We start from the raw sequence: 15,181 nt of genomic DNA on the forward strand, positions 1-15,181 counted from the left end.
GGGGTTCAGTGTCTGAGCTACAAATATCAGAAATACTATTCAGTGTCTACAGTTCTACTGACAAAAGACAATAGGGGAGAACGGGATTGGTTGTCACACAGGTTGGTTGTCACAGTCATTATATCTCGCCACCAGAAAGCAGAATGGTATGGGAATTTCCAGAATTGGGATCAGAGCTCACCTACATAGTCTTCTCTTGAATAAGACAGCTAAACTTGAGTTGAGAGGACTTTTTGTGTTTTTCATGTCAAATCTACATGTTGTTATATAGGCTGGCCTAAAGACGTGTTTCCTGTTCAAATTTAGTTCTGCCTTCTTGCCTTCTTTTTAAGATTTTTTTTCCATTAAAATAACATTGTGACAAACAACCCCATAGTGTGTGAGAACCATCCCTGTGATGGGGTTGGTTGTCTCAATGTGTCAGAGTGTCTTTGTTAGTTAATTACCTATTTGTTACAATACGTTGGAAAATGAGAGGGATACACATTTCAAGCCAACACCTTAACCTTGAATTTTATGTAGGAATGATTATTGAAAGATGTTTTGATGATGAGCTATTCGCAATAGAGTAAAAAGTGTGGCTGGCAACCAACCCCGTTCTCCCCTACATGCAAAACATCTCGAAGTATTTAAGTATTGTTGACACTTTATTGACTGCACTGTATTTCAACTCTGAGCAGGCTGAGGTGAGTTTTGCAGGAAGTTGTTATTTAAAAAGGTACTTATGGTTTAGCTAGAGACACCACGGAAGAAGCTGGAAAATGGATAGTTGTACCTTGATACTTGTGCTGTTGGCAGGTAAGGTACTTCAAAACAGTTTCCTGAAAGCAGAAAAAGCTGTCATATAATACTACTTGTAAACCATAGCTTTAGTAATGTAAATATACTGCATACATAGCATACATGTAGACATCATTTAGAATGGCAGAAATGCATGCTGTAACCATGCTTCGATGTAACCAAGTATTTGAACCTTATCATAAGTGAATATCATGTTGGCCTTTTCCTATCCATCTCTGTGCTTATTTTGCACTCGACAATCAACAAATTCTCCATCCCCCAACACTGTCACTCATACAGAAGTTAAGACTAAACCAATTCACCTTGCCCCTTGGTGACACATAATCGTTCAGTATTACCTATTTGTATAAGCCATTTCACACAATTCAGAAATACAAGAAAGGTGCAGGAATTATAGGCCTGTCATTATAATATTATGAATGTGCGTTTTTTGCAAGAAAGTCGAGGTGTGACTATAGCCTACAGTGGATCCCCCCGTCCCTCCCACTTGTCCGTTCCAGTTGGGAGACCCAGAGCTGAACTTTTCCCCCGCACTCCCTTCCCCGTTTTCACACATAGGCCCAATCCCATTTCTAATCTCCACCCCTACCCTTACCCCTACCCCTTGGCCCTCGCCTTTTCAAACGAAGCAATAACGTAGATGTAGGCGAAGGGCTTGAAACGCTAGCCCTTCGAATTGGGATATCCCTTCAACAATTACGTACGTCATCAGTACGCTGCGTCAGCTGTTACGTAACCGGAGAGCGACAGCTGTCACTCATCAGACATAAACAAACATGGCGCCTGCAGCTGTTGTTTACACAATGCAACATTTCATCAAACAAGTTTTAAAACCATGAATTACAAAGAAAATATTTACATTTGTGTGATGCTTTTCCTGCTGTTTCCGACATTTTTAAAGGGACTCGCGCGATGTTTAAAGGATTGGGATGTGAATGATCACGGGTTCGCAATGCATTGGGGGAAATCGGTCTCACCCCTCCGTTTGAAGTGTGCCCTCGGAAAATCTCCGTTTGGAGGGGTGGAAAGCCCTTCCCTCACCCCTACCTTTCGGTCTTAACGTGAATTGGGATAGCCCTACCCCTCCACGTGAACGCGCAAAACGGAGGGGAAGGGGAAAGGCGAAGGGCTAAGGGGTGTAATGGGATTCTTGTAATGGGACCTTCTTAGCAAGCAGGGGCGCAAGCAGGAGCGCCTGCAGCTGCAGGGGGCGCCAATTTGCCAATTCCCCACACAGTGATATGATAGATAATAGAAAACCGCTTCGCAGCCCAGATTATTATTATAATTTTTTTTTGGTCGTGCCGCCCCCCATGTGACTAGAAAAAGTGCCTGAAACCGCCACTGATGTCATGCAAAGAGTAAAGTTCAAACTGAAGGTCAAACTGAAAGTTTTACTGTAGCTGTCATTGACTTTTCTCAACGACAAGACAGGCTCATACTATTTGTTATTTCCATAACATGAATAAGCTTAAAAAGTTATGTGGAGTTTTCCTATTTATCTGTCTTCTTATGTGCCTGTATCTCTTTTACAGCACTATTCAATACAGCCCAAACTATCCCAACCACGAATCCAGACAACAGCACAACAATTCTCCTTTTTCCCTTGAATTATTCTAGCACTGATAGCTTAACCCCAGCTGATACCGCACTCGCCAGAGAGACATCTGCTGTATCTGACAGTTCAAAGTCTACTGGGACATCTGCAACAACCATCAACAACTCAAATCCTAACCCAACTTCTCCATCCAGCACTTCTGTTTCTCCCATATCTATATTCACTATTGCTACAACCCCTCCATCGAGACTGTTTGCTATGACTACAGATCTTTCTATTCCTGCCACAACATCAAGTACAGCAGTTAATACTGAAGCTACTGTCTCTAATACTACAACTGCTCCCAATACCTCTCTACTCCCCTCTACCCTTCCCACAACCCCTCAAACAAGTATGCATACTATGACTACAGCCCTCTCTATTCCTGCCATAACATCAAGTACAACAATTCTCCTTTTTCCCTTGAATTATTCTAGCAATGTTAGCTTAACCCCAGCTGATACTGCACTCAGCAGTGTGATATCTGCTGTATCAAACAGTTCAAAGTCTACTGGGACTCAACCATCTGCAACAACCATCAACAACTCAAATCCTAACCCAACTTCTCCATCCAGCACTCCTGTTTCTCCCATATCTATATTCACTATTGCCACAACCCCTCCATCAAGACTGTTTGCTATGAATACAGATCTCTTGATTCCTGCCACATTATCAAGGTTAATACAGCAGCAAGGTCATACAGAAGCTACTGTCTCTAATACTACAACTGCTCCATCAACTACTCCCAATACCATTCTATTTCCCTCTACCAACACCACAACGCCTCAATCAAGTATGTTTACTATGACTACAGCTCTATCTACTCCTGCCACAACATCAAGAACTGCAGATACTACTGAAGCTGTCTCTTATACTACAACTGCTCCATCAACTACTCCCAATACCTCTCTACTCCCCTCTACCCTTCCCACAACCCCTCAAACAAGTATGCATACTATGACTACAGCCCTCTCTATTCCTGCCATAACATCAAGTACAACAATTCTCCTTTTTCCCTTGAATTATTCTAGCACTGTTAGCTTAACCCCAGCTGATACTGCACTTGGCAGTGTGATATCTGCTGTATCTGACAGTTCAAAGTCTACTGGGACTCAACCATCTGCAACAACCATCAACAACTCAAATCCTAACCCAACTTCTCCATCCAGCACTCCTGTTTCTCCCATATCTATATTCACTATTGCCACAACCCCTCCATCAAGACTGTTTGCTATGACAACAGCTCTCTCTATTCCTGCCACAACATCAAGGTTAATACAGCAACAAGGTCATACAGCAGTTAATACTGAAGCTACTGTCTCTAATACTACAACTGCTCCATCAACTACTCCCAATACCATTCTATTTCCCTCTACCAACACCACAACCCCTCAATCAAGTATGTTTACTATGACTACAGCTCTCTCTATTCCTGCCACAACATCAAGAAGTGCAGATACTACTGAAGCTGTCTCTTATACTACAACTGCTCCATCAACTACTCCTAATACCTCTCTACTCCCCTCTACCCTTCCCACAACCCCTCAAACAAGTATGCATACTATGACTACAGCTCTCTCTATTCCTGCCATAACAACAAGTACTGCAGTTACTACTGAAGCTACTGTCTCTTATACTACAACTCCTCCATCAAATACTCCCAGTACAACTCCATTTCCCTCTACACTTGCCACATCCCCTCAATCAAGTACGCTTACTAAGACTACAGCTCTCTCTACTCCTGCCAAAACATCAAGAACTGCAGTTACTACTGAAGCTAATGTCTCATATACTACAACTCCTCCATCAACTACTCCCAATACCACTCTACCCACCTCTACCAACATCACACTCCCTCAATCAAGTACGCTTACTATGACTAAAGCTCTCTCTACTCCTGCCACAACATCAAGTACTGCAGTTACTACTGAAGCTACTGTCTCTTATACTACAACTCCACTATCAAATACTCCCTATACCACTCCATTTCCCTCTACCACTCCATCAAGGATTCTTACTATGACTACAGCTCTCTCTACTCCTGCCACAACATCAAGTACTGCAGTTACTACTGAAGCTAATGTCTCTTATACTACAACTCTTCCATCAACTACTCCCAATACCACTCTTATTCCTTCTAACAATGCCACAACCCCTCAATCAAGCACGCTTACTATGACTACAGCTCCCTCTACTCCTGCCACAACATCAAGTACTGCAGTTACTACTGAAGCTACTGTCTCTTATACTACAACTCCTCCATCAAATACTCCCAATACCATTCCATTTCCCTCGACACTTGCCACATCCCTTCAATCAAGTACGCTTACTAAGACGACAGCTGTCACTACTCCTGCCACAACATCAAGTACTGCAGTTACTCCTGAAGCTACTGTTTCTTACACTACAACTGCTCCATCAACTACTCCCAATACCACTCTTATTTCTTCTACCAACACCACAACCCCTCAATCAAGTACGCTTAATATGACTACAGCTCTCTCTACTCCTGCCACAACATCAAGTACTGCAGATACTACTGAAGCTACTGTCTCTTATACTACAACTCCTCCATCAACTACTCCCAATACCACCCTTATTCCTTCTACCAACACCACAACCCCTCAATCAAGTATGCTTAATATGACTACAGCGCTCTCTACTCCTGCCACAACATCAAGTACTGCAGTTACTACTGAAGCTAATGTCTCTTATACTACAACTCTTCCATCAACTACTCCCAATACCACTCGTATTCCTTCTACCAACACCACAACCCCTCAATCAAGCACGCTTAATATGACTACAGCTCTCTCTACTCCTGCCACAACATCAAGTACAGTTACTACTGCAGCTTCCTTCTCTTTTACTACAACTCTTCCATCAACTACTCCCATGACCACTCTTATTCCTTCTACCAATACCACAACCCCTCAATCAAGCACGCTTACTATGACTACAGCTCCCTCTACTAATGCCACAACATGAAGTACTGCAGTTACTACTGAAGCTACTGTCTCTTATACTACAACTCCTCCATCAACTACTCCCAATACCACTCTACTTCCCAGTACAGATACCACCATCCCTCAAGTCCCACTAAGATGCTTCAACGGTGGCATGGTGCAAGATGGAGTCTGCATCTGTCCAGATGAGTGGAGTGGTGACACCTGCTCTATTGGTGCAAATAATTTCCTCATACTTTGCATAATGTGGGAGATACAGTACATTTCCCTCTTTGGCTGGCTGATTTTGGATTTAAAATACATGTAATGTTCAACATATTTCTTTGTTCCTAACTATTGTCCATATTTTCATTATTTTAGTGTACTTCTGTAATAAGACTAAACTGGAAGATTTCGAGTTCCCACAAACTGTGGTTGGATGGTTCGCTTACTCTTCACAGATGTGTCTACCTAGTACAACCAATTGTATGTAAACTTCTTGACAAGGATTGGTAACATGTTTAGTAAATTCACTAAACATGCCATTGCCATTTGGGCAAATCTAACATATTGATATGTTCCCTCCCCTCCCTTCCTCTCCCTCCACTTCAAATAGCCGGTATTTCCAGAGCCTCAGCCAGATGCTCATACAACAAAGGAAACCCAAAATTTGACTCCATTGAAAAAATTGAATGTGAATTAACCCTTGAGAATATATTCGAGCCAATGTAAGTAACTGAGGTTACGGTTAGTATTTTGACGATCTGCGCGTTTTCCTCCAGATTTATGTAGCTTATTTCTTTCAATGTCCTCCGATCAGATCACGGTTTCACTTGGGGCAGTGGAGCAGCTAGCAAGCAGTACACAGATCCTTACTTCAAGACCAGAGCAGCTGACGGCCTCAAACATCACTTCCGCAGCGAAGATAGTAAATACCATCCTGTCCAGCAGCAATAAGATAACAGAGGTAATGCTCATGTAGGTCATGTAACATGCTAGCTTGCACTAGGTTGCACCTATTTTTTCAAAAAAGGGGTGTGGGTGCTCAAACCCCCAAACTGGCTATCATTGTAATTTTCACTAATTGTACTGTGTAGGCCAGTATGCTGGGTATGCCAAACAGTTATCCTATCATTAAACCACCACCACAAAAGGTGGTTCAACGATGGGATAACTGTTTGGCATACCCAGCATACTGGCCTACACAGTCTTTACATCCTTTGCACGGCATAACCATATGCAGTTGCGTGAAATTGTGCCGTAACTGGCAATCAGATGCCACAAATATTAAAATGTCAGCAGAATAACATCAGCAGGCCTTGGTCAGGTTTATGTTTGTTTGATGTAACCAGTGCTCTATCACAAAAATCCTCCACAGTGTTCCTGTTTGAAGCAAGTCTCAGTGTGACAGACAAGGGCAGCATCCTTACAAAGGTGTTCTTTACATCTTTGCATCTCTTTACAGAGGATAGCTGTGGCTGCTGTGACAACGATTAGTCAGCTACTGACTGCTGATCCTCAACAATTCCCTGAGCAAAGCAATGCCATCATAAGGTAAGATACTAAGACCTGTTTGTGTACGTCTGCACATGATGATATCATAAATACATTGTGTGCCTGTGTGTGTGCATGTGGGTGTTAACCTCCATTTTTTCCCAGTCTAACAGGAACTTTGGAAAAGTTTTCAGTATGTCAGAGTAAAAGTGCATCCTTGGTGGTTCAGCCCAGACTAGTGGTTCAGTGTACTCAGGTGCAAAGTGACCAGACAGCAGGCATCCAATTCAGTGCACTCTCTGGTGAGTTATGTTTATTTATTACACAGCTCTTCTTAATGCTGTAGAATGCTCCATTCACTTGAATGGGGCTTCCCAACGTTCTGCGGTCAGTTATTAACCGATAGCAGACAGTTGCTATGCAATAATGACCGCTGTCAAGGAAAGTTGCCTTTTTGCCTCTGATTCACGTCTTTCGTAACACTCTGCAAGTAGTCCGGTAACTTATCAATGGAGTTTCAGCGGACGGTTGAGCAGCTGTGTTCTAAAGAATGTTTGTTAAATGTTTGAAGTTCAACGTCTTTGACGAACTATTTCTCTGCTTTCTCCGCTTTTTAATACTAATGGTAACAAATAAATTGTAAAGAAAACACACTGTGTAAAGTTATTTTTTCGTGTTGGCAAGTAGCCGTATAATAAGCGGGATAATGTATAGAACGCCGGTCATTGTCTGGAAAATAAGCCCCTTCACGGTGAAGCAACACCCATCCGCTTCGCGTCGGGGTGCTGTTCGCCCTGTCGGGGCTTATTTTTTTGACCTGCGTTCTATACATTATCCCTTACATACATCACAACCCTAGTCAGATCTTTCCTTCCGCTTGCCCACATGTCAATTGAAGGGATAATAGAGAGAGACATTTTTTACATTATTCACTGAAGCAAACTTCTGTAACATACATGCATCAGTGTATTTTGAGGTTGGGAACATAGTTAAAAACACAGTAAAATGAAAGCGTGCTAGCTAGACCTCAGGAATATATGCATTGTCTTCATTGTCTGGAATGTAACAGCCCCAAATGTGGCCAAATGTTCTCAGTATTGATCCCATTCTCCCCACCCTTCAATGATAGGCACATCAGATAACTTTACAAGAAACAGAATCCAACTGAATCAGAACATCTTAGAAATTGAAGATACAAATATTCCGTCTGATGTCCAGATTTTCATCAGACTTCCCACAGGTATGTACTGATGATTTTTATGTTGGGTGATAGTATCTGCATAGTCTGCTCATTGTCTTTTGTACTGAAATTTCTCTCTCTCCTTCTCTGTTTCTTCGCCAGAACGGAGTCAAAGCGTTAGTGTTGGTTTTGTGCTCTATGAGAACGACCTCTTCTTTGGGTCAAAAGTCTTCAAGCCCTCACTTGGCACAAGGAGGATGGTGATCTCTGGAAGTCTAGGAAATGTGAAAGCCGAACAAGTGAACTTACGGTTCATGCCCATGGTAAGGAGAAGTTACCTCTTTGTGGTTTCTTAAAGAGTAAGGATGAGGCCAAGCGTGAAGAGGAGCGAAACCCACATTTTGAACATGTACAGTATGTCACTGAAAAATAACAGCCTGCAAGACAGGGTGAGTAAAGATAGAAGACAAAATATATTGTCCATTCTGATAGCGGTATGTTATCTGCCATTGTTTGGTAGAGAAAATGTGCAGTCTCAGTAAGAGCCATCACAAAAGTCTATGTTACAGCTACAGACACAACACTCTAGTAAACCACAATAATAAAAACTCTGATAGATCCCAGTCCCGCAATGGTGGCCTGCGGAATTGGATCTTTTCCATCTAGCTTAAACCGTCGGGGAAACATGATTGAGTTCATCTGTGTTTGTTTACATTTGTGGACTAAGATGGTCAAATGCATGTGTTTTTTTTTACCATAGAATGTGTCTGACAAAGTCCTGCATGACATGAGCAAGGGCTGCTCCAAAGCCAACCTCTCAACTGGGAGTCTCCAGTGTCGCTGTAACCACACTACTAACTTTGCTGTGCTGATGGTAAGTGTAAGAAAACTATGTCCAGTTCGGTCTTGGTTGGGAGTAAAGCAGAGACTCACACGGTCGAATTGAAGGTAAACGCAAAGGAGTTTACTGAGAGATACCAAGTACAACGATACAATAGTAAAGTCGGAGAAGGCGCGTTCTGACGAGAGAGTGGTTAGGCGGCCCTCTTTATACTGTTGTAAGAGTGACGTATCGAAAGTGGTTTTCCACTTGCTCCTGATTGGTCCTTGTTCTGCTGCCGGGCTGAGTCATCCTCGCCACTCAGTCCGCCCATGTCACGTTAAGACAGTTGTTGACAGGAACTGTCTGCTTGACAGTTTCGGTCTGACTTGTCTGGAAACTCACTAACCCTCAGGAAATGTCACAACCGCCTCCGCACTTAATTATGCCTATGCACACTAAAACTAGCTACTCTTACATTAGTAACTTCCTCTGGGTTTGTGTATAAAAGTTGTTTAAATTTTCTTTTAATATGCACATTTCAAGTGAAAGATTATATATTGTGTCCACACATATATGTTAAGTTATGTCTTATTGCTTTGTGCTCTACTTTGAGTTACAAGAGAGCTTACACATATCTGTATTTTTCAGTCTTTTAGGGCAGATCCGAAGTATGCTGAGTCACTGAGTTTGATCAGTATTGTGGGGTGCTCTTTATCTATCGCGGGACTGATATTAACTATAATATTCCAAATTATCACCAGGTAGGTGCTTACAGAAGCTTGCTATTAAGACTTTTGTTATTAGATTTCAACCTCAAGTTGCAAGTGTATTTTTGGATGTGGGGGCGGATCAAGCCCCGCTATCAGTAGAGATCATGGAAATTTGCATGCAATGCAAAGCATTGAAAAGAAAACATTGCCCCAAGCCTTTTGTGTGCACGACACCCATTAACATTTACAAATGATGCAACACCCCTGAACATTTGTATTCTTCCTCGTCCAATTCAAAATGTTGATATTAGTGCCATCTACTGGAAAAGAGTTTAAATGGCATCGATGGATTACATTTTGATTACTTGGAAAATAAGCTAATTTGGTGTTCAGAAGTCATAACAACAGCTTAGAACATAATCTACTGCTCTATATACTGATTTGATAACTTGATGACGCACTTTGTCTTTCTAGTTTCATTGTCTAAATGGAGAAAACATTTTTTTTTGTTTGTTCACAGAAAGCACAGAAAGAGTGCTCCCACAATCCTCCTGGTCAGCATCTGTGTGTGTATGACCATCTTTTACTTCCTCTTCCTGTTTGGAATCAAAAACCCCAATTCCAGTTTAAACCAGGACATAAGAGTGTCAGAGGAAAACACCATCCCGTCCTCTGACCTCCACCAGGAGCCTGACAAAGGGCCCTGCACTGCACTCACTGCCCTGATGCAGTACTTCCTGTTAGCAACCTTCACCTGGAACACACTCTATGCTGGGCACATATTCTTACTCATCAGAAAAACCTTCTCAGGTCCACCGAGAGGATTCCTGGCGGTGTCCATAGCTATAGGCTGGCGTAAGTAATAGTGCCAGATCTCTCCATAAATCCACAAAATGGAAATGACACAGACTGTGTCATTGCACATCTAGCAAAGAAACAGGAGCAACAGAAAGCAGAAGTCTAGTAGGGAGTGTACCAGACAAACTTGTGCTTTAATTGTTGGGTTGGTATTTGTGAATGTGAACATACAGTGGGGAAAATAAGTATTTGAACCCCTTGCAATTTCACAAGTTTGGCCACTTGCAAAGAAATGTGTGATCTATAATTGTAATGGTAGGTGTATATTAACAGTGAGAAACAGAATATCAACAAAAAAATCCAGAAAAATGCATTTTATAACATTTATGACTTTATTTGCATTTGATGCAAAAAATAAGTATTTGAACCCCCAAAACTGACTGACAAAAATGACTTAGTACTTGGTGGATTAACCCTTATTGGCAAGCACAGACGTCAGACGTTTCTTGTAGTTTGTCACCAGGTTTACAAACATCTCAGGAGGGATTTTGGTCCACTCCTCTTTCCAGATCCTATCCAAATCTTTAAGGTTGTGTTTTCAATGGGAGGGAATGAGGGAATGAGGTTCAAGCCCAATATTCCACGTTACATGGCCCCATCCATAGTCCCCTTGATGCGGTGGAGTCGTCCTGTACCCTTGGCAGAGAAACAGCCCCAAAGCATAATGTTTCCACCTCCATGCTTGATGGTGGGTATGATGTACTCTTGGGGTCATATTCAGCATCCCCCCCCCCTGTCAAACACGGCAAGTCGAGTTGATGCCAAAGAGCTTGATTTTGGATTCATCTGACCATATTCTGTCTCCCAATCCTCCCTAGAATCATTCAACTGTGCAATGGTAAACTTCAGATGGCCCTGTACATGCGCTTCCTTGAGCAGGGGGACCTTGCGAGTGCTGCAGTACTTCAAAAAATTACGGCGTGGTGTGTTGCCAATGGTTTTCTTGGTGACTCTGGTCCCAGCTGCCTTGAGATCATTCACAAGCTCCCCCTGTGTAGTTCTGGGGTTATTCTGCACCTTTCGAATGATCACTGATTCCGCACGAGGGGATATCTTGCATGGAGCCCCAGACCTAGAGCGGGTGACAGTTGTTTGGTGTTGCTTCCATTTATGAATAATCGCACCAATAGTTATCTGCTTCGCACCAAGCTGCTTGCCGGTGGTTTTGTAGCCCATTCCAGCCTTGTCCAGGTCTACAATCTTATCTCTGACGTCCTTGGACAGCTCTTTGGTCTTGCCCATGGTGGTGAGGTTGAAGGTGTGAAGTACGATTCTTTGGACCGGTTTCTTTTATACAGGTCACCAGTTGAGATCAGGTATACCTTGTTAGACCTAATGAGGACTAATCTGTGTGCTTTTTGGGCACATAACTGGCCATTGGGAGCCAGAATTCTTGCTGTTTGCTTGGGGGTTCAAATACTTATTTTTTGCATCAAATGCAAATAAAGTCATACATCTTATAAAATGCAGTTTTCTGGATTTTTTTGTTGATATTCTGTTTCTCACTGTTAAAATACACCTACCATTAAAATTCTAGATCACACATTTCTTTGCAAGTGGCCAAACTTGCGAAGTCGGCAGGGGTTCAAATACTTATTTTCCCCACTGTACATGACAGTGGTAAGGTAACAGAGATGCTGAGTTATGCTGATTTGAGAGTAGGTCACCACAAGGAGACATTTCCCACAACAAAGGTTATGTGCTTGAAGGTTAGGTTATGTGCAGAGAAGAACTTGTGTTGTTAATGCAACGGACGGACCTACTACATAAAACAGAAAACACTATGCCAAGCCATTTATGTGCAATAAATAACTCCTTAGTCACTGGACCTGGGAGTTTCTTGTAGCACGTCCAGGTCTATCTGTATAATATGATATAGAATGCCACAGGTGTCATCTTATTTTCTCCTTCACAGGATTCCCTGCTGTTGTGGTTGCAATCACACTGGGAGTGTCTTACAGAGTGGATGATCCTTTGGGCTATCGACGAGAAGAGTTGTGAGTAGTAACAGCCAATGCAGTCATAAATGAAGATGTTAAAAGACTTAATCTAAACTGATCATAACTAATCAATGATGTAATTTTGGTTAACCGACCTTGTCAGCCATAATGTACAGAACTAATGTTTCAGCTGTTGGCTTGCGGCTCTAAACCAAGATGAGGAGTTTGACTTCGGAAAGCCACTTTTTTGGGGCTTTTTGCTTCCAGTAGCTATTATGCTGCTTTTGAATACTGCAGTGTTAATATACTTTGGAATTTCTACATGCAAGAAGGATCCCCTGTTAAGCAGGTAACTTGTTAACATTTAGTACAAATCATCAGGTGTGTTTATGGAATAATAACTACATTCTTACAAGTTCTCACTTTGTCAGTTTTTATGATGTGTCTATAATAAAGTCATTTACAAACCAGGTTAACTGTTCATGGGAAAGACAAAATACTTTGTACAGATGTACCACAGAATTAATTTATTTACCAAACTAATGATTTCCATCCCTGATGCATATTCCCACCACAAATACGTTGAAAGAGAGTTTATAGAAGTACAAACAATTGCATGTCTGGCTGACACTTAAATGCACATGCAAACATAGACACAGACACAGACACAGACACAGACACAGACACAGACAGAGACAGACACACACACACACACACACACACACACACACACACACACACACACACACACACGTCACATGAATCTGTGCGTTAAGTGCGTTACCATATGCCTTGTGTGGCCTAATTCCAGTTAGAGTGATGCATAATCTGGCAGTGCAGCACTTTACTTCAGTAGGTTTTCTTATATGTCCTTTGCAGCACAAGCAGCACCTCACTGAAGAAGTTGTTCATGAGCAGCTTCTCTCTGGGGGCTCTCCTCGGCCTCACTTGGGTTCTGGGATACCTGGTAATATCTACCAGTGACCCCATGCTGAACAACATCTTCAGCATATTATTCTGTGTGTGTAACACCACCCAGGTCAGTAAAGATAGATGTATACAAAATTAAACTCTAACTAATTTCTTCATACCCCAAACAGACACTTGATTGAAACTATATGATGTATTTTCAGACAGTTTTTAAAGGCAATATGTGGGTAACTGTAATCTGTCTTGCTCTATCACACTCTTTATCTGTCTATCTGTCGGTCTGTCTGTCCTTACGCTGTGCCTATGCAGGGCTTACAGATCTTCATTTTGTTTACGGTGAGGACCACCTACTTCAGGAAGATAACACATTCAGCCAGAGAGACATGAATGACAGAGACAGGGGCGGAGTGGCCATCGGGAGAACCGGGACTTTTCCCAGTGGGCCGGTCGGCCAATGAACTCACGTGAATCAGCCTGCAGGCCGGCCTTCGCAGCCGTGTCAATTGTATGAGCGGCCCATTGAGTTGTCGTGTCCGTCAAATCTTGGTAGCGTTAAAATCTCCAATTTCTCCAAGAGTTAATCGGTGAAGTGGTCCAACCACTATTTATAGCACTTTTTGTGTCTCTTCATCTCACTCACGGTGGGTGTTAAACTCACTTTCATTAATCTAGCCTACTGATTTTTGTTTAGCCTCCTATGTTGATGTAATTATTTTTATTCAGACGCTACTTTCATGACCACAAATATAAATTGGCCAGCGATTTAATTCGTTTTTTTGTTCATAAATTAATTTACAATGGTCGGAGCAGAGGCTCATGGGAAATGCATATCGTTCTGCCTTTATCAAGTGAACGTAGGGAGTTAAATTAGCGGCTATCAGGGAGAGAGAGCAGGTGAAGCAGACCTGATGGAGGGAATTAAGAGAAAGGAGAAAGGAGGGGCCGAAAAAGCCAGACTGAAAAAGAAGCGGATGCTGGAGGAGAGTGCATCAAAATGTACAAGAATTACGGATTTATTCAACTAGCCGTCAACTAGTGATGCGAGTGAGTTGACAGGACACATTGTTGCGGATTAGCATAACATTTGAGCCAATACGGGACGCGATTTGTTCCTTATTTCCATAAATGTACATATACAAATACACGTCTGTCACCCACACATCAACACTAAATCTAACAATAATTGTTTGTGTAGTTGATATATGGGAGGTGAAGGGGATGGGTTGGGCCAGTTTTGGGCACGCTGTGGGCCGGTGGTGGGCCGGTGCAGTCAGAATAGTCCCGGTGGATTTTTGTGTCCCACTCCGCCCCTGGACAGAGACATCACACGTCTGGCTCAAATAATAGCAAATGAATGATCATCCCCACGGTTCGAATTATGCTGAAGCCCTGGGATAGCCCTTAGTTCTGGCCTGGGCAACCCTAGTTCAATTTGAAATCAGAATTGATGTTTTTTTTTCATTATTCATTTCATTCATTAATTTCTAAACACTGATGTGACGAAGTGCCATGTCTTAGGGGATGTCATTTTCAGCCACACTGCAGGGGGCGATGTTTCTGCTCACCTGCTACTCTCTGGTGGTTGACATGAATCGTCTGCGGCAACACCAAGAGCTATAGAAGCTAAATGATTCATAACAGAGAGGAAGTAAAAAAACAAACAAAAGCAAATGTTTGGCAAACAATTAGCTAGTAACAGTGTGCACACCTGGGCCCTGTTCGGCGTACAACTGAAGCTAAGATAATTAATTTAGCTCGCAACTGGAGATTAACTAGCTCGCTAAATGAGAACAGGCCAAGCCGGTCTGGCGACGGGCGCTAATTTATTTTAACCTCAAGTTAATTTATCTCGTCAGCTAAATTGCGCGTGCACGTCTTGCTTCAAAAGGCAAGAAAGGTCGAT

The 15,181-nt window shown here is 42.3% G+C and overlaps 1 protein-coding gene across 1 annotated transcript; it reads left to right on the forward strand.

Annotated features, from left to right (window-relative positions):
* Positions 1-761: 761 nt before the first annotated feature.
* LOC308362619 (adhesion G-protein coupled receptor G7-like) lies at positions 762-13,665 on the forward strand (the record flags this gene model as incomplete). Its single annotated transcript, XM_080835350.1, is given in 21 exon segments — positions 762-798; positions 2,337-2,385; positions 3,394-3,624; positions 4,408-4,610; positions 4,740-5,078; positions 5,397-5,579; positions 5,725-5,829; positions 5,960-6,057; positions 6,060-6,071; positions 6,164-6,310; positions 6,809-6,897; positions 7,003-7,139; positions 7,967-8,077; positions 8,180-8,340; positions 8,778-8,891; positions 9,489-9,601; positions 10,071-10,405; positions 12,324-12,405; positions 12,539-12,697; positions 13,228-13,387; positions 13,588-13,665. Coding segments are annotated over 21 exon segments (2,943 nt in total).
* Positions 13,666-15,181: the final 1,516 nt, after the last annotated feature.

Source organism: Sprattus sprattus, assembly GCF_963457725.1.
Source record: "Sprattus sprattus genome assembly, chromosome: 3".
NCBI lineage: Eukaryota > Metazoa > Chordata > Actinopteri > Clupeiformes > Clupeidae > Sprattus > Sprattus sprattus.